This window comes from Lepisma saccharinum, chromosome 12 (genome assembly GCF_977018435.1).
Source record: "Lepisma saccharinum chromosome 12, izLepSacc3.1, whole genome shotgun sequence".
In the NCBI taxonomy this organism is placed as follows: Eukaryota; Metazoa; Arthropoda; class Insecta; order Zygentoma; family Lepismatidae; genus Lepisma; species Lepisma saccharinum.
Genome location: NC_139240.1, coordinates 62,777,463 through 62,798,011, shown reverse-complemented (window position 1 = coordinate 62,798,011; position 20,549 = coordinate 62,777,463). Strand labels below are relative to the sequence as shown.

General features: G+C 35.8%; 1 protein-coding gene across 1 annotated transcript in view; it reads right to left on the bottom strand.

Moving 5' to 3' along the window:
* Positions 1-4,258: 4,258 nt before the first annotated feature.
* Positions 4,259-20,549, bottom strand: part of LOC145996147 (ATP-binding cassette sub-family F member 2) — a 50,348-nt gene continuing 34,057 nt past the window's right edge. The window contains exons 10-13 of the mRNA XM_083132487.1: positions 15,944-16,084; positions 14,602-14,793; positions 12,992-13,195; positions 4,259-7,274 (exon numbers count right to left, since the gene is read on the bottom strand). Of these exons, the coding sequence (XP_082988613.1) occupies positions 7,143-7,274; positions 12,992-13,195; positions 14,602-14,793; positions 15,944-16,084 (669 nt within the window). The 3' untranslated portion in view covers positions 4,259-7,142. The remainder of the gene's footprint in view (positions 7,275-12,991; positions 13,196-14,601; positions 14,794-15,943; positions 16,085-20,549) is intronic.

Genomic DNA, 20,549 nt, shown 5'->3' with positions numbered 1-20,549 from the left:
AATTCACCTCAAAATTCTGAGGAAAAAAGTAGCTGTAGCGAAAAATTCGCTACAACTACAGGAAATTTGTAGCTTCGCTACCGCTACAACTACAATTTTCAAAATGTAGCGTCGCTACAGCTACAGCTACAAATTTTGTAGCTAGCTACAGTAGCGACGCTACAAGTAGCTCGCTACTTCTGACCACTGGACAAATGTACATAATGTAGTATAATCACATATTATTCTTGTAAAATTAAATGTCAAATGAAAGTGGATAATTAGTATCACCTAGAAGTAGGCTGCAATGTTCTATATCTTCTCATGTTATATTTTTTTGTGATTTTGATATAATACCAGAGTAAGAACCAATTTTTGGCTATATATTTTGTATTTGTAAAATCTATTAATGTAATATTGTATTGTAATGTAAGTATTGACATGTCCTATATTACCATGTACTGTACACACCGGTAGTCCGTGGACACAAATAAACTAAACTGCGAGTGATGTGGGTGATTTGAGTGTCACCTAGCGGTAGGGATATGAACAAAACATACATGCACGAACTGTTTGCGTTCCTCGATCGTTCTGGACTGGTTTCATTAATGTAAGTTCAATAGTTTACTTGCAATAACTCCTCAATTATTTATGAAACACTTGGTGGATTTGTAATGGAAGAATAGGGGGTGAGAGGTTTATTTTCAAATTCATTTACGGCTCCCATGGTGGAGTGGTTAGCATATCGTGCTTCGATGCTAGGGGTCCCAGGTTCGAATCCCAGCCTGGGCATGTGTCCATTCATCAATTTCATCATATCTTCGCAAATTAGCCAAAAGTGGTACAAAAAAGCAAAGTAAAATAAACTAAATCAATCAAATTCATTTAGTTAAAAAGTCTAAATCAAACTATTTTAACTTGTTTATTTTTCAAACATAGCATTTTTTGATTACTTTATTATTAATCATTCGGGTAGAAATAAAAGTAAGGTAGTCATCATTGACTTTTAAGGAAACAAAATAAGCACAGTTCATAAAAGAAATAGTCTTCATCATGCTAGGTTTACAATGTAGGATAAGTCATGCTGCACGTTCCAGTACATCACCAAAACATTTCAAAGCCCTCAAAAAACCATTAACAAACCTGTATAATACAAGTTTGCAATAACTACATGCACTGCAATCAACAAACACAAACCTCTCTTCCACATAGGTTCTGGCATCTTTGGGACATGCATTGTCATCCATATGTTTGCAATTCTCCATCCATCTCATTCTAATACCATTCCTCCTCATCTTCGCGATTAGTGAAGGCAGAGAAGCAAAGTATAAGAAATCAACAAGAAATCCAAAAGACAAGATTTTGCCGACACTCACAAGCATCCCAAATTTTTCCGAAGTAATGTTCTTGGATGTAAGTTTTCACCCATCAGGAATAATCTAAAACTAAAGGTGAAACAGTCTTCCAAGAGTCAGGGCTATCCCAAGAAGCTTTTTCATTCGGCGACGCATGGTTAGTGCATTGAGTCCCATCGCCACTATGTTCCTGGCTTTTGAGACTGGAGCCTGCAATTTCCTTCAAGTAGCTATCCAGTTAACCTCAGAATAATGGGTTAACCTGAAATTTTCGGGGCTCCCACTGTATTAGCCAGGACAGTCCCTTTTTCAAGTGTCTGTCCTGATTTTATTAATGCAAAATGGGATGCCAAAATGTCCATTTTTTATCACAACAACATATTGGCATAGAATTACTACAATATACCTTCTGTATTATTACTATGATCTATGGCATTAATTTCACATTTCAGCATTAACAATGACATATTCCAATTTTCTTAAAAAAATTGAGTTTCTATGTTTACCAAGAATTAATGCCCCCAATAAATGTGTTTTTGTATTTGAATGGTTTGTGAAAAGTGACAAGAACGCTCTTTCAGTACGATTTTCGAGAGATATGTTGATTAATAAGGTGAACTTTAAATTACACATGTGTAAACTTCTACAAAATGTTATTTGAAAAGAAAGATGTAGTGGCAACTTCGAATTCTTAAGGACTGCTTGGTTGCATTGCAGTGTGTATCACCATATTATGTAAGTTAGTTACACTGTATTTACTTATAAAGAAAGTTTTTATATTAAAATGTGTACATTATTCAGTTGTTTTTCCTTCAGAAAAACGTCCAATGTTGTTGTTTTAATAATCTGATGACCTTAATACAAGACCACTTGTGCCAAAAGAGATAGACCTATTTGACTACACACGAGCACAGTCACCACACTAGTGTGGAATCTCGATTTTACGTTTTTCAGGATATCAAAGTGAAAAACAAAAGCAACTTAAAATGCAGTAATATTTTATAGCGTTTTTGCACCAGTAGAACCATGAACAATTAATGTGTAATCTGAGAACATAAAATCTGGGTTTGAAGCACAGTCTACTTCTGTAACGAAGTTTGAAATGAACATCATGTTTCTCAATATGCTAGAGCAGTTCATGTTTCCTCAGATCTTGTGTACACAGCCATAAATACTATCTACATAATGCATCCTACAGGCAGTATGTGGCCTCTTTGAGGTAAAGGCAGAATCAGCAGTTTCCCACTAGGTGGATTGAAAGAGGTGGCCAATTCCATGGCCACCCAGACTGCTGGACATAACTCACTTGATTTCTTCCTGTCAGCAAAGCAGCAGCTGCAGGCAATATGGTGGGGAACTTGAATTGCAGATTGACATACTGATTTCTTTTAAAACACTTTTCTATTATGTTCTTTTTCATGTTTACATATGACCCGAGCTAAATGCAAATAAAGCTTAAAACATTAGAATTTGGACACCCTGTATACTTAATTATATAAGGAAATAATGACATTTTGTGATAAAATTAAAACACTGAAAAAGAAAAACCATTAGTAGGGGCATGCATATTTCGTTTTTGACGAAAAAACGAAATTTGAAAAAAACACATTGTAGTGTTAATTTTTCATGTTTTTGAAAGGTATGAGGTGCATTTTGTGACCATATTTTGTCACGAAATAATGCGAAATGAACTGCAAAAAGCGAAATTAACTCTTAAACACGAAATTCAGGGTTTATTCACAGACGCGACACCTTCCGAGGTCTGAATTATCCTGAGAGTTATGCAATTCCCGGAAAATTGATTAATTCTGCTGTTAATATTGGAAAAGCAAAAATGGACTCCTTTACACAGAAATAAACTTAATACTCTGATAACTACAAAAATGTGCTATTAGAAGTGAAATGTTAATTCTGTGGAATAAGTGTAGTTTTTAAATCAAATTTAGGATTATTTTCACAATTTTAAAACCAATGTGTCTTTTTATATACCACTTTTCATCCATTTTTTCACCGCTATAACACCGATATTTTTATTTTATTTACCACTTTTGAACCCGAAATTGACCCAATTTTTGTACCGAAATTTTGCCTTTTTATTTACCAAAAATATGTGAATCTAACCATTAGTATATAAATGTCACCTATGAGTGCAAACAATGTACAAACTAGTGTGTTGCATCGAGGGCTAATAGTTTGCACGGATGCCGCTAGATAGATTACTTTTGATTTGATTTGATTTAGTTTATTTTATTTCGCGTTTTGTGCCTCTTGGCTAATTTGCGAAGATGGGGATGAGTGATGAAATGATGAATGGACATTCACAAACAACCCGGGACCCTTGGCGTCGCAGCGTGATGTGCTAACCATTCAGCCACAGGGTCGGACTAGATAGATTACTGAATGGACAGCTTCTTTGCTCGAGCGAATAACGCTCGAACATTCAAACTATCGGTATACGCTGGAAGGTCAGTAGTTTTCGTGTAACCATAATTTTTCTGTAGTAGTGTGCCTTCATATATGAATCGTGAAGTGAAAGACTCGATGAAATTGAAACTGAAGTGAAGATAATCACCATCTTCACGTTCAAATCTAATTTAGTCTGTATCTTACCAATACATAGCAATATATGAAAATGGATAGATGATTATGTGCTGAAACTACCAGGATGAATTTTTACACATATATTTGTACGATTATTGTCCCATTGAAATGATATTTCACATTCTATATAATTGAGCGAATCACGCTCTAACATGGAAGATTCGATCCACTATTTGAGCAAAAGTGGTCCAATAATTTCTTCAGATTTGAAATTATTGTTTCAATTAATGTTCGATTATCCATTAGCATTAAATTCAATATTATTTTGTCATATATCTGCACAGCATGCCCATTTTAAAGGATATCAAATAATATTCACAAAACTCATCTACTTATGCCTTTTATTCTTAAAATATTTTCACAAGTCAAGATCCATTTTTTTTATATAGAGGCAAGAAAATATGCAGGTGCACAGATATCAATTTATTCAATTTATCCATTTTTGTCATAATTTGTTCAAAGCCTCAATATTTTACATTTATTTACACAGATTTTTTTATATAACTGTTACACACCAATACCAAAATATCTTCAGCAATACCAAACTGTCCAAAATATGGTCATATGACGATTGCTGAAGTTATTACATCGAAATACTACCTGAAAGCTAATGAGATGTAATTTAAGAAATAAATTAACTGTTCTATAATGAGTATTGAGATTAAAAACAAAATACCTGCAATAATTCTATATGTACATACAATTGCTGCTATTGTAACTTTGTGATTAGCTTCATGTTTAAGTCACTACTTATAATAATAAAGTTTCCATTTTAACTGTTTTCAACGAAGTTCTTGATCATTTCACTGTAATTGTCATTTAATTATACAAATTGTTTCAATTATGCTATCATTAATATTATGCTACAAATACAGGAGATGTAGAAGAATGGTAAAATCGGCATTTTTAATAGTTTGCGTAAAAGCTTTTGCATTTATTCCAAGATCTCTTTCACAAGTTATACCACTATGTGTAAGTAAGCTCTTAAAGTAACACTACTAATATACTACTCCTATTATGCTCGTACTATTATGGTTGAATGGTGAAGATTCACATAAGCCCACTTCTGCAGTAGTATTTTAATATTTTCAACTAATTTCCTGCATAAAACAAAAATAATATAATTTTGCATAATAAAATCAACCAGAGAGAGCTTATACATGACCCTCAGAAAAAATACAAAGCATAGAAGATAATTTTTGTTTCATGTAATGCATTTCACATCGAATTAATGACCTTTGTACCAATAAATATTGTACAATTTATTTGACACTCAGTTCCTGGTTTGGGATAAACCTGAGTTTCCAACTTGAAGTACAATTAAGTTTCAAAATCATACCATTAACATATTTTTTTATAAATATTGCGAAAAATGTCACCTTATAGGAAATCGCTGGTTAAAAAATCGCAACCTTTATAAAACTACATCATGCACAAATGTGTGACAATTTTGAAATGTCATCACACCTATATCATGCCTCGGAAAACATTAGAAAGGGCCAAATCACCCTGAAATGATTAATTCGTGAAGTTCATTCTCATTCAAACAAGATATTGCATTATGCACTTCGGTAAATTACTGGAAGAGTAAAACCAGCTTCATGATAGTCTTGTCAAGGTTATCTGTGTGTCACTGTGTCGCCAGAGTGAACCCTGTATTGTAAGCATCACATCCACAACTGTTTAGGAACTTAGATAAGGTGTTTACCATCAACAAAGCATTATCTGTTCTGATGTATTGTGTCAGTGATCCTGAGGATTCAAGGTGAGAGGTATCTCATGATCAAATTTATAGCAAGCAGGCATCTGTACCGAAGTGTGTCATTTTTCATATACACATGTAAAGTACTATTGTGCATGTCAATACAATACACTAATTTGTTTGTGCATTTCCATATTTCGTATAAGTAATTCGAGTCACTTAGTCTCTTCATTCGCGATTCTGTCAGCTTTCTAAGTGCAATTTTGTGGTCTGCTTTTTTCTATATATTATTTTAAAGATTTGTAGCTTATGAGTCTGTATATTTCATACCCTTGTTCATAGTTTTCAGTAATATGGTTCGTGTCCTATAAGAATTTCCAATTATCTTTAGTGATACGTGCAAATAATCTTCAATAATTAACATATCATTCTTTGTATAATTCTCACTGTAAAGCTAAAACACAATATAAACAAGTGCAATAAAATACTAAACAAATAGCAAGTATTTAACTTCTACCACTATCAGCGTAAACATTTATTTTCAATAACCGGATAAGTAAGGATCAGAAACAATAAGGATTTTTTTAAATAAATTTGAAGATATTTGCCTCCACTAACATCTCTTTAGTCTAATTTCATTTTAGTGTAATTTCCACTGAATTGAGTTCAAAGACTACAGATTGAAGAAATAATAAATGTAGATTCAAATGAATTTAGATTACAAATAGAATTTTACTACTTTAACAAGCTATTTCCTAAGAAGAGGACATTAAACACAGCATTGAAATATACTTGAGATCTCCATATCACATTATTTAACATCAGATACGGCTTACAATGAGGATACTGTGAACAAGAGAGATTTCTGTGAATTTGGACTTCCAGATATACAGAAGGAAAAAGATTCACCGGCTACAATTTACATTATTTTCTCAAAAACTAACCCATTTCTTGCAGATAACATTACTTCTAGAACATAAAATACAAAAAAAAAAGTACCACTAAAATACTGAGAAGCCATGTTTCACAGCAAAAATTTATTTTTACGATGCAATGCATCAATAAATATTGCTACAACAAATTCCATTATTTCTAGAGATGAAAATAAACCACAATAAATATGCCACTTCATTATCTAAGCAAAAAAAAAAAAAAGAAAAATTGCATTACTATGTCTATAATTGCACCTACTTAAACATTATGGGAATGGGAATTCATCCAACACTAGTACAGAGTATAATTTGGTTTACAAACAGCAGAACATTATAAGAACAGACTTACATTAGTTTGCTACATGCAACAAGTATACAGAGATTTCTTTTTCTTTTTTTTAAAAAAAATCCATAATCTTGCTTCCTTTTAGAGCTATTAAAAACTACAAACTCTCATCCACATCAACACGATCAGTACAGAAAAAAACATATCTTGGAAACATCTGCTTCTTGTTGTGAAATTGTTATTATAGCAAAAAACAATTGAACATAAGTGCCTAATGACCATAATGTTCATTTCACCAGTTTCTTTACTTGAGAATTCTCACTAGTAATCTTTTGTTTTAAATGATCCTTGTATGAGAGGATATCACCTCGCCACTTGGTCACAGTTCCGTTCTCACATACCCAAATTTCTTCTGCCACCTGTAAAAGTAGAAGTGGGGGATTACAATGACAGCAGGGGTAGACAAAACGAAAAATAATTAAGGCGTCAGCCTGCGAGGTTCCCTTTGGCGCACGACACCAGATTACCACCATGGTAGATACCCAATCTCCCTGTGCAGCAGAGTTATGCGATTCCTTTACCTTACTGCTACACTGAGCATTCTCAGGACGAGCCATTAGCAAAACAAAATACAGTCAACTCTCGATTCTACGACCCCGGGTATAACGACCCTCTCGAAGTAACGACCCTTTTCCTGGGAACCGTGAAAAATTTAGAAAAAGATAGAAAAATTTGAAAAAAAAAAGTTGAAAAATTGAAGGAAATCGGCCGAAAAATGCGTTGTTTTTTTCCTCCACTCATTCCCTTTACGAGCGCTCTACCGCTCACAATTAGGTCTGAACTAAAAATAGACACCACCACACCATGCTTGAGTGATATCCAATAGCACTTGACCTCTGCCCTCCCCTCCCTCAAGTGCACCAATGTTACCCCGCACCCGACTGTCGCTACCCAACGCGCCAGGCTTGTTTTGTCACGCTTGCTCTTGGATAGGCGAGAAGAGAAGATCGAATGTGCTTGGATGTTATTTTAAATCGACTTTACTTGTTTCCTTGTCCTAAGAACTGCTGAAAACTCGCGGGGAAGGGTGGGAGCAGCCCGAAATGACTGCTGGACTTGCAGTCTTTGCCAATGTGTATGGCAGGTCAAGCTCTTTCATCGATAAATACACCACCTTGAGAGATAAGATCGCAGGAATGTTCGAAAATACAGATGTGTGGCGCCTGGAAGTCTGGCCCATCTGTCCAGCTCTGACCTAGAGTTCAGCAGGTTCCCGTGAGTGAGCAACTCTCGGCCTTGTAGCCGACAACTTCCGGTAACCGCTTTCATTCAAAACGTGTTCTTTGTTCCCTGCAACACTTCATAAAAAAGCGAAACTGTTAGAGATAATCAAAACCACATAGGTGAACTAAAAATCGTCAACCCGCTTAATGCGTTGTCATCCAGGTTTCCACCAAAGTTTACTTCGCTCTTACGTGCATCATAACTCCCGTTTCCCACTTCATACGTTTTCCTAATTGTGTCGATGTCGTAATATCTGCCAAAAAAGTGTTCCGTTGGCTGACTGACTTCTCCATATTTTTCTGTCAGCAAACGTGGGGGGGGGGGGCGATGCAGATTGTTTCAGCCACGATTTTCTTGCTGATGCGGGCTGATTACAGGCGAGGGTGGAAAAGGAGCCACCCTCTTCCTTTCCTTTGACGTCTAAAATGGGGTAACCAGTTCTGGATATATTCTTGAAAACGAACAAGAACCATAGAACAAGTAAAAAAAGGTGACCCTCTACCCTTTCCCCAGCTCATTCTCCGCCACTGGTGTGCACGGCAATGTTGATAATTGCAGAATTCAGTTGTTTTTTAAAATTTATTTATTATATATTTTTTTTAATGCTGTTGTCTGCATAGGAAATATTGCCCGTATTATTGTCTGTTGCGTGGTAAAACGTAAAGCAAGGGTCATTTCTTTCTTCTTTACACTGCTGTTAAAAGTTCCGTCTTCGACAGTTGCGTTATCTTTAAAATGCTGGGACTTTTCTCTTCCGCCACCTGTTGCTCGAACTTCCAGCCGGTCTCCTTGTTTTAACGATGCAGCTGGCGCCAGTGTTTTGTCTAGCGTGTGCAAAGCTCTTGCTTGCCGATAACAGCGATGACTCATCCAGCCCGTGAAGGAAAAAGTTATTGTTTTGAATCTCGCAAAGCTGTTTTGATTTGACGATAACGAAATTCGATCTCCAGAAAGCAAAACAAGAGTTAAAATAACTTCATGTTCTGCGCCTTCTGATAAGCAAAACGTAAATTTAATTTACTTTTCTTCAGAACCATTCATGTGGAGGAAAAAAAAAGTGTTCAATGTAGGAATGGTCGCTGAGACCGATTAAAAAGACATTATTCAAGGGGAAAGCGTTTGGAGGGGTGGGTGTTTGACATCGAGAATACTCCTAAATCCAACATAAAATCGTCGATTTACGTGCGAGTAAATAACGATCTACCATTTTGATATGTGAAAATGCGCCGTTTCATAAAGCTTGTTTTCAGTTCATTTTATGCTGATGGGCTAATCGGGACTAAATATAGAGTTTAAAGTGAAATTCAATTCCAAACCCGAATTATTATCAACTGGCACGTTGTTTAATGACCTGTCCTACAATACGCATTGGGTGAAAATAGATCGGGTGAAAATAGATCGCAAGTTGCGCATTTCCTTTTTCACGCTGGATTACAATGCAAGTCAAGGAAGGTGTTTGGACTGCTCCCTTGAATGGGGAAGGAGGGTGAATGAAGTTGGTTGAAGCAAAGAAAAGTGACTTTTTTACGATGTATTTTACACAGCCGAACCAGAACGAAAATTACAGCCCTGCCTTTATTTTTTTTTTGTCTGGTACCTAGAGAGGTTGTCTTGTTTCTCCCGAGAGATCTAATCTTACCAGTTAATCTTGTAACAGACAATGCTCCAGTAAACCCATATAAAATCCAACATTCATTCTGCCCGATTATCTCCCGACTTTTGCTGGCACCAGTCTGACTGGTGTCAAGATTCTTCGAGTTTCGCTTGCAATAAGCGAGAGATTGTTTTCCTTTCCATAGGTCTCAGTGGAAACGGGTTTCTCATGAACTAGAAATGTAAGAATTTCCTGGAAAAGCAACGACTGTGCACAATTGAAACAAAGTAACATTATTTTAAATTCTCTTTTGTGAAAACTTTTTCATGTTCTATTTTCCTTCTCAGAACACGCATCCTGTGCATAACAGGTTGTATAACTACCAGGATAAATGATGTTACCATCTCCTAGGCATCTTTGTGTCCGTTTGAGCTCCCTTCAAGCTGAAAATTGGTGCAAATTCAAATAACGACCCCTTCGAAATAACGACCCTTTTCCCCGGAACTGTGAAAGGTCGTTGAATCGAGAGTTGACTGTAACTAGCTTCTTGCCATCATACATCACTTAATAAAATCATATTACTTTAAACAGTCATTGCAATACAATGCCACTATACTCGCTAACACAATTACACTACAATAAGCTGGGGCTTTATTTTATAACATTCACAAAATTCACATCTCGCGAAACTCAACTTACATTTTGTCTTTTCACGCACCGTTGTCCTGGCAATGGATTCAATAAAAGATTGGACAGTTCGACAAATGTTTAAACTGGAAATGACTTCTGCCTACGATGTCACTTTTAATTACACATAAATAAAAGAAAGCTTTTTTGATAATATTAACACAAACAAATAAAACATATTCATGTTGAAAATAACCAGGTAAAGCATTACATATGGTAAATGTGATCTTATAATATTTAATTTATTAATTAACGTAAGATTGAATTAAAAGTAATAAATTCTTGTGACACAGTAGCCTTCCTAAAGAAGGCTCAAGTATGAATAACTATGAAATACATTCTAATATGTGGCTGACTCTTACCTTATCACCACATATTTTAAAAATCAGCCTGCACCAGTGGACAAATTTTGAATTGGAAATTTGGGTGCATCATCACTTACGTTATTTTGCACCAGTCACATTATGTGGGGTCCAGCCTCTTACCATAGCTAAAATAACACTAATATAATATAAATGTAATGCCGAGGGACTCAAATATTCTGACTTGGGTTAAAAGCTGAGGCTGTAAAGGGGCACTCAGCACCACCGCCCAACAAAAATTAAACTGGTGGTTGGTCCACATGCCAGAACATTGTTAGGTCTGCAAAATGTAGTCCAGGGCGTACTACGTTGCAGCCCAACAGTGCACAAATATACAATGTTACGCTTATTATTCTGATTTAACGATAAACACGTTCTAGAAAACAAATATTAAACAACACTGATGAAAAAATTCTCTCGGGCTATCGACCAGGTGAGTTGTGAAACACAGAACTTCTATCCTGAAGATGAGAGTGAAGTTAGCTCATGACGGCTTGGAATGTTTTCCACAACTCACCTGCTCGATAGCCTGAGAGAATCTTCTTATACTTTGTCACCATAAATTTTACTTTCAAAAACACTGTATTCCTTTTAACGTTAAGGGATCAAGTTTCATGTCCACACAAAACCACATAAAAAGTTAATTACCATTTTGTTCTGATTAATTTTTGGATTCCTGATACAGGGTCTGGTTAACTGAACCTGACAGTTTTAAATTACGAATAAAAACAAAATTCTTTCATGCAACAAAGTCAATTTAATACTCCCTCTGTCCCATAATTATAGTCCGGTATGCCAAAATGGTAGTACAGGAATGACAGACTAAGAGGCAGATGGAAAGTATAATTTGTACTGATCCTTGAGTAGTAAAGTTGTATGATTGATTCCCTTGTTTCATGTTGTTCTGTATACACCAATGTCACAGTTTGAATATCGGGCAATTATTATGAGACAACAAACAAAGGTGTACCAGACAATAATTATGGGACAGAGGGAGTACATGTTATCCTACATCTCAAAGCATTTTGCCATGCAATTTCTTAACAAGCTTGACAAGGAAGGTTTCTAAATCTCACTGAACGGAAGTTGCTCTAGGTAACAACAGTCAACTGTTCGTTATCTCAAAACATGTCAGTCAGCATGAAGCAGTGGTGTGCCCTTGTGGTTGAGACATTTTTCATAATGAATGTGTGGTGGCAATGCAGTGTGCCTTCCGTTGGCACTTTAACATTTACCGTAGTCTGCATGTTCCCAGTCGGAATACCATTGTATTGTGAATAAGGAACTTCAAGGAGACTGCTTCAGCAATGAAAGAACACCTGGTGGACATCGTAAGGTTCGAAATCCCGAGAACATCGAACGAGATTGGGTCTCTGTTTTTAGGAGTCATTCAATAAATGAACTGTCCTCGTCAAGAATTCATAACTTATGGTTGAGCAAATTACTCACTTTTCAGATTAATACGTATTCTCAAAAATATTTTAAAATACAAAACTTCTTGTACTTACGTTTAAGTGAGTATCTATTTTCTCCGAACGACATTTCGGGAAACTACTGTTTCCTTCCTCAGGTTCTTCTTCTAGGCTATCTGAAATACTCCATAGCCACGTCAAATCTCTTCAAAAGCCAGGAAAAAGGATACGGTGTGACTTTGGTGAACGAAGAATTTGGAAAAAATTTCTAAAACTATTAAAACTCCCATCCCCCATGACAGTTTAAAACCACAACAATAAAAAACTTTCTCAGTCTAAAAGAACCATTTCAAATAAAAAGGCACATGCCATCTCACTTCCCCTTAATTAATTTCAGGATGACTCTTTGCTGTATGAAGCCTTTTTCCTGGCTTTTGAAGTTTTTTGACGTGGCTATGGATTATTTCAGATAGCTTAGAAAAAGAACCTGAGGAAGGGAACAGTAGTTTCCCGAAACGTCGTTCGGAGAGAATAGATACTCACCTAAACGTAAGTACAAGAAGTTTTTTAAATTTTAAAATATTTTTGAGAATACGTATTAATCTAGTAAAGAAACTGCATGAAACTGCCTCATGTTATTTTCCTAAAATACTTTGGGATGTAGTACAACATGTATTAAATTGACTGTTGCATGAAAGAGATTTGTTTTTATTTGTAATTAAAAACCGCCAGGTTAAGTTTCCGGACCCTGTATTCGACCAGATTAATTTATTTCTGGAATGAATTCCTCCACTAACCTGACTAATGAGCCTAAAGTCGTGGCTAACCAGGACCATTCCTCCTTCAAAATCATTGATGGCCTCTGCCAGAGCGTCAATTGTTTCCATGTCCAGGTGGTTTGTCGGTTCGTCCAGGAGCAGCAAGTGGGGAGCCTGCCAAGCTAGATATGCAAATACCACACGGCACCTCTGACCATCACTCAGCTGGCGAATTGGGCAGACCTGAAAGGATAAATTTTCATGCCATTCATCATTGATGCAAATACAATTCTCACATAAAAACAATCTTACGTTATTGACAGGGCTGAGCCGACTGAGTATTCCACTCAATTAAGTTTTTAGCATCAATTTATCAGTTTTGTTTCAAAATATTCAAAAATTATATCAGAATGTCACAATACCTGTTGGTATGTAATCACAGTTTTCCACACAATATTAGTGCAAAATATATGGAAACTTTGTGCATAATTTCCAAGATTATTAGACTGCAAAAGTGAGTGACATTTTTGTGGATCTTCACGAGAAAGTATTGGCTAGTATCAGCAAATAAAATCTGACCGATACTTTCAGATATCGATACCACTGTTATCGGTTGATACCGGCAATAATATATTTTTAATTGCCTATTGATTTTTCAGACCCTTGTTACCTTGTTTGTTTAAGGAGCTTTAAAATTGAAGCAACGAGCAGGATCAACATAGTGACATAGGCTCCTTCAGTTTAAATCAAATTCATCATGCATGCATGAACAGACTGAGGCAAAAAGATTCAAAATATTAAGAAAAAGGGCCAGTCCGAGCGACATGTGCAGTTTGTCCGGTTGTGTCGGTTCAGAAGGTTTCGATTATTTCTGAAGGTTGGTTTCCGAGAGATATGTGCCACTGGTCACTTCAGTCTAAATAAAATAAACAACTATAAGAATTTATTTCGATTAAACTATATGGTTTTGATTGATTTGGAGTTTTACGTCTGCTTAATGCACAGTAAGGCTAATCGGGACTGGACTTACAGTTTAAAGTAGGATCCGAACCACTATATGCCTCCACTGGGTATTGAACCCAGGACCCCTTGATTACAAGGCAACGATGCTACCACTGCGCCATCAGGAAGCCTTAAACTATATGGAATACAACAATGATATTTGTTGAATCAGCAAGTTTCTATGAATGGCTACAAATGTTCTGTTGTGTTCCAATTCTTTTAATCATTTTTGATTGTATTAAAAAGGTACTGACACAGTGCCCTGTCAGGAAAGAACCAATTATAAATAACACTGAAAAGGTAAATATAATTATTTTACAATTGGAGGTATAATCCTTCTTTTACAGTGTGATTCTGATATGTACAGTCAACCTCAAGAATATTATTAGATACAGCACAATATTGACACACCTACTTTCACATTTTATACAAATTTATTAAGAGCTTGTATCCTAATCTTGAAAAATGTGTCTATTTGGTATGAAACCTCCCTTAGTTATTTCAATTATCAAAAGACACCCAAAACATTTTGAAGATTATCAGGCCAGTGCAAACTGTATGAGTCCTACCTTTCTTAGTTACACAGATTGAAATCTACAACAGAACCAACGTGATACGAACTGTACAGGTATTATTAAATATTTTACCTGCTGCCTTCCAGTGAGGCCGTATCGACCAATGATCTTCCTCATTTCCTCCTTTTCCTTCACCTGAGGGAAAGACCGCAGCATGTAGTCAAGTGGCGACACGTCTAAATCCAACAACTCGTGCAAATGCTGATGGTATCTCGCTATTCTTAAATGAGAGTTCTTTCTGATCATGCCTTCAACAGGGATGAGCTGTAAATAAAATTAATACTTATGGATCAAACAAAATATTGGTAAAAAAAAAATGTTTTGAATCTGCTTTATGGTCATTTATACTAATAAGGACTAGAGCTACCATTGAAAGTGGGATCTGGCCCACATGTGTGTGCCTCCACTAGGGTTCAAACCCAGGACCCCTTGATTGCAAGGTGGTAGTGTTACCACCACATCAGTGATGGTCAGAACTTAATTTTTGGGGATGGAGAGATTAATTTATTTTAGTCACAGCAAAGTATGCTGTTTTCATGACTACTATCTTAAATTTGACATTTTCTCTTGTGGCATTTCCAAAATACATCTGTTTCTAGACCCATAATTACCAAACTATTTTTTGGTGTTCTTTTTTTGACACAAGACTGATAAGACTTATATTTACATCTAAAAATTTTCTGAAAACATATTGTGATGTGCGTATTATTCACAGCTAAATAATGAAGAAATTTAAAAAAGATCTAAGATCAATTACTTACGTGTGCGAGTACCATTGGTCTGTCAAAACAACCTTTCAGAGATCTAAACTGCCTCCTCCTTCAGGTTAACATGACACCATGTTTGGTGCCTAAGAAATACGCATTAACCTGAAGAAGGAGGCAGTTTAGATCTCTGAAACGTTGTTTTGACCGACCAATCGTACTCACACATGTAAGTAATTGATCTCAGATCTTTTTTAAAGTTCTTCATATTTTCTGAAAAACTTGTTACAGTGTTTCAGTAGTGATGCATGTTCCAAGTGGTATACACTCAGTTTAGAACATGATATAATAGCCCATGTTTTAACAGGCTGTGAGGGCCAATGCTTACCCACGAACTGCCAGCCTCGTTTACACCAGAAGTGGGGGGGATCATCTAACCACTTACGGGGTGACATGTGCTCAGCACAACGAACAACCCAGTCAGCATTTTAGGTTTCCATGACCAGGTTACGCTACTCATTCGTAGCTTTCCTGATGATGGTGGGTGGTCATGCAATAAACAGGTCGAAATCTCCGGAAAAGTTGTTACAAACTCAATCCTAAGTGCATTCCATAGCCAGAGCCCAAGCTTGCATCTTGGACTGCTCAGTCACGGTGCAGATCATGATAAAATTATTTAAGAAGTCACACGGTATACCAAAAATATTTACCTCTCCATAAAGCAATTTCAACAGTGTACTCTTGCCGGCACCGTTAGGCCCCACCAATGCAAGTCGAGTGTCTAAGTCAATTCCAAATTCCAAGTTCCTGTAAATCCATGGTCCACTATCACTGTACTTGAAACTAACATTCTGTAAAATGAAAGGAAAAACGTAAGTACATTCAAATTTCAAATCTGGATGAGGCAGCTCCATCATCCACTCTGAAAGGAGGTGAATGACTTATACGGAACAACTTTCAGGTGCATTTTATGTAACCTTGAAATAAAAATAAGAAAAACTATGTTAGTACTTAATTGCTTTTTCCCCCTTTTTTGAACTATCAAAGCAAAGGGGGAAAAAGCGATTAAGTACTAATGTAGTTTTTCTTATTTTTATTTCAAGGTTACATAAAATGCACCTGAAAGTTGTTCCGAATAAGTCATTCACCTCCTATCAGAGTGGACCTTCTACAGTTGTCAGCCAGCATCGGAACACTTGTGTTTTACGTGCATCAGATTATATCTTTTTCTTTTTACCTAAATTTTACTTTAAAAATGCAGATTAAAGTGATAAAAGTGGGCAGCAAGGGTATCTCAAAGCATGCTTCACCCAAAGCACTCAAAATTTTCTGGAGGAAAAATAAAATTACCAGAATTAATTATTTCAGCAAAAGTCGAGAAAGTTCCAAGTTTCACTCTAAAAGCAGAAAGTAAGCCAAATTCTCAGGTTTCCGAACCTGTTGTATCTTTCACTGATCATATTTTCTACGATTATACGTTCGCCTAGAATTTTTATTATATTCATTCCTTTTTAAATTTTAAGTTATAATCCATATTTTAGGTTTGATTGTACTTTATGCAAGGTTTATTAGTCATTTATTTTGCTAGCACCTTCCCAAGTTTTGTTATTGTATGATCACGGAAGTGTTAGAGTTTAATAAACACGCTGTCGCAGCACGGCAATTTTCACTCTCTCTCCATCCCGCCTATGACGTCATTTCAAATGTCTGACTTCGTTTAGATTCTTGCAGCTATTACTAAACCTTGTTCGTAGTAATTTAAAGTTTTGTCAACATTTTCGCATCACTCAGCGTATCAGCGAATCAGAGCACCCCTTTTTCTTCCTCCGTCCGTTGTAAGGTCAACGTGAAGCTTTCAGAGAGACTTAATAAAATAAACATATAATCTTAGGGATTGATACGATAAAGGAAAACATGTCGCAGTTTATCTTAATAATAATAATAATAATAATAGAGACCGTATTATAAGGGGAAATATTTTACTCTAGAAAGGACATCTGTCATCTCTGCTTGGCTCATGGGGAAGGAGGGGCAGGTAGGGAAGGCCTCACTTATTTTTGTGCTAATGTTGGAAGCACTTATCCAGCCATAGCACCACTTCACATAGTGAACAACATGCCATGACACCTTTGGTGACAATTCCCCTTCGGAGAACAGCTGGCATCTTCGCCAAGTGGTGTCTATTTGTTCAAGCCTTCATTCACTGAAAACTTGTGATTCTTACATTGCTACCTCACGTGAACCTTATTATTATTTAAGATAAAGGTGACTCAGAGAAATTGTTTCCATGTAAAGTGCAATGAGCTGCCCCCAGATATATCATGCTTTGTTCTCTGTCTTTTCAAAATCTTGCACCTCTAGCATTTTCTTTTCCCAAAGAAAAGGAAAATCTCAATGGTGTCCCCCCTCCCTATTTTTTTCCTACTTCTATATTTTGGAAAGATGCACTACTGGATGAGACAGACTGTGTTTCTTTCAAATGGGCACATCTGAAAAACTTGATGCCACTTTCTGCATGACAGTCGAGAAAGAAACTACTCTTCACGTTACAACCTTTTATATATATATAATCTTGTGTAGTAGTAGTTGTGCGTCTGTGTTTTTTCTTGTGTAGTGGTTGTTATGTGTTTTTGTGTCTTGTGCAGTAGTTGTACTGTGTAGTGTGTTTAGGTTTGTCTTGTGTAGTAGTGGGCCACCCAGCGTCGAATAACATGGGTACCTGGGGGAAACCCTGGGGGGTAAAGGCGGTCAGGGGCGTGATGCTGATCACATCACCCCCACTCACGACCGGATCAAGAAAGTGTGGGGCGTTACCCCCACACCCCCTATACGCCTTCATGGCGTGGTGCTAAGCACAGGGGAACACTTTACCTTTTTTTTTTTTTTTTTTACCTTGTGTAGTAGTTGTGGTGCCTAGTGTGTTTGTGTTTATTTTGTGTAGTAGTTATGCTGTCTAATGTGTTTCAGTTTGTCTTGTGTAGTATCGGTGGTGTGTATGTATGTGTCTTGTGTTGTAGTTGTGCTGTCTAGTATGTTTGTGTAGTAGTTGTGTTGTCTAGTATGTTGGTTTTGTCTTGCGTAGTAGTTGTGCTGTCTAATGTGTTTGTGTTCGTCTTGTGTAGTAATTGTGCTGTCTAATGTGTTTATGTTTGTCTTGTGTAGTAGTTCCTTAAATCATATTGGGGGTTAGGCGTAGAGCTGACAACTCTGCACTGTACAAAGACATGTCAAGAAACAACAATATAAGGCCATGGATGTTCCCAAGGTAAAATATTCTGGAGGTAAAATAGTCCCCGTTCGGATCTCCGGGTGGCGACTACTTTGGGAGGTCTCTGGACTAAGGATAAGATCTACATTAGGAATAAGGATATTAAATTAGGCACCTGGAATGTTCTGAGCCTTTACTGGCCTGGGGCATTTCAGTGTACAGTTAATGAGATAGTTAAGTATAAATTAGATGTAGTAGCTGTCCAGGAAGTTAGGTGGCCAGGAGAAGGGAATTGTAAAACTAAAAATTATACTTTTTTCTATGGTGGAACTGAAAATCATAATTTTGGAACAGGCTTTTTTATAAATAATAGAATTATCTCGGCTCTTAAAACAGTAGAATTTATTAATGATAGGATATCATATGCAGTTTTACAGGGTAGGTGGTGTAAAATTATTTTAATAAACATACATGCACCAACGGAAGATAAAGATGATAATACTAAAGATGATTTTTATACAGAGTTAGAACAGGTCTTTGATAAATTTTCTCAGTATGATATGAAAATTCTGTTAGGTGACTGTAATGCACAGATTGGCAAAGAAGAGACATTTAAACCCACGATTGGTAAAGAAAGTCTTCATGAATTAAGTAATGATAATGGTATAAGATTGATTACTTTTGCAACCTCAAAGAATTTAATTGTGAAAAGTACCACTTTTAAACATAAAGATATCCATAAATATACCTGGTCTTCTCCAGATGGTAAAACTCATAATCAGATAGATCATATTCTCATTGATAAGAGAAGGCATACTAGTATAATTGACGTTCGTACACATAGAGGTGCTGACTGTGCCAGTGACCATTAATTAGTAATTGCTAAATTAAGAGAAAGACTCTCAGTGATAAATCATAAGCAACAAAATCTAAAAGTTCTAAAATTTGATACAGGAAAGTTTACTCATGAAAGAATTAAGAAAGATTACCAAATTAAACTGTCAAATAGATTTGATGTTTTGCAGGATTTAAGTGATGATGAAAATATAAATGAAACAGACGTAAATAAGAATTGGGAGCACATACGTAATGCAATAGAATCAGCACATAAAGAAAGTATAGGATACCATAAACCGAGAAAAAGTAAGCCATGGTTTGATAATGAATGTCATAATCTAATAGAAATAAGAAATCAGGCTAGACTTAGGTGGTTAAATAACTCTGATGATACAAATCTAAACAATTATAATAGAATAAAGCGAGAAGTTTACCGCACGTTTAGAAGTAAAAAAAGAGATTACTTGAAAAGCAAAATTAACGAAATTGAAACAAACAGCAAAAATAAAAATATCAGAGATTTATATAAAGGTGTAAATGAGTTTAGAAAGGGGTGGCAACCTAAAGTAAACTTGATAAAAGATAAAGACGGTGATTTTCTAGCTGACCCAAGTCATATTCTAAATAGATGGAAGAACTACTTTAATGACCTTTTAAATGTCCATGTAGGAGATAAATCAGAAGTGAATGAAGTACACACAGCAGAACCTTTAGTTCCAGAACCTAACTTGACTGAAGTTAAAGATGCTATTAAAAGACTAAAGAATAACAAAGCACCTGGCATTGATTTAATACCAGCTGAGTTAATTAAATATGGTGGAAATTCATTAATATGTCAAATTCATAAATTAATTTGTTTAATATGGAATAAAGAAGAAATCCCTCAACAGTGGAAAGAATCCATAATTGTTCCTGTGTTTAAAAAAGGTGATAAAATGAACTGCAATAATTACCGTGGAATTTCTCTACTCTCAACAACATATAAAATATTATCTAACATTCTTTTAACATGACTAACCCCATATGCTAATGAAATTATAGGTGATTATCAATGTGGATTTAAACGTAACAGATCAACTACAGATCAAATTTTTCACATCAGACAGACACTTGAAAAAAAGTGGGAATATAATCAAAATGTCCATCAGCTATTCATTGATTTCAAAAAAGCATATGATTCGGTCAAAAGAGATAAACTATATAATATATTAGGAAAGCTTGTTAGTATGATAAAAGTATGCACCAGTGAAACAGAAAGTAAAATTCATGTG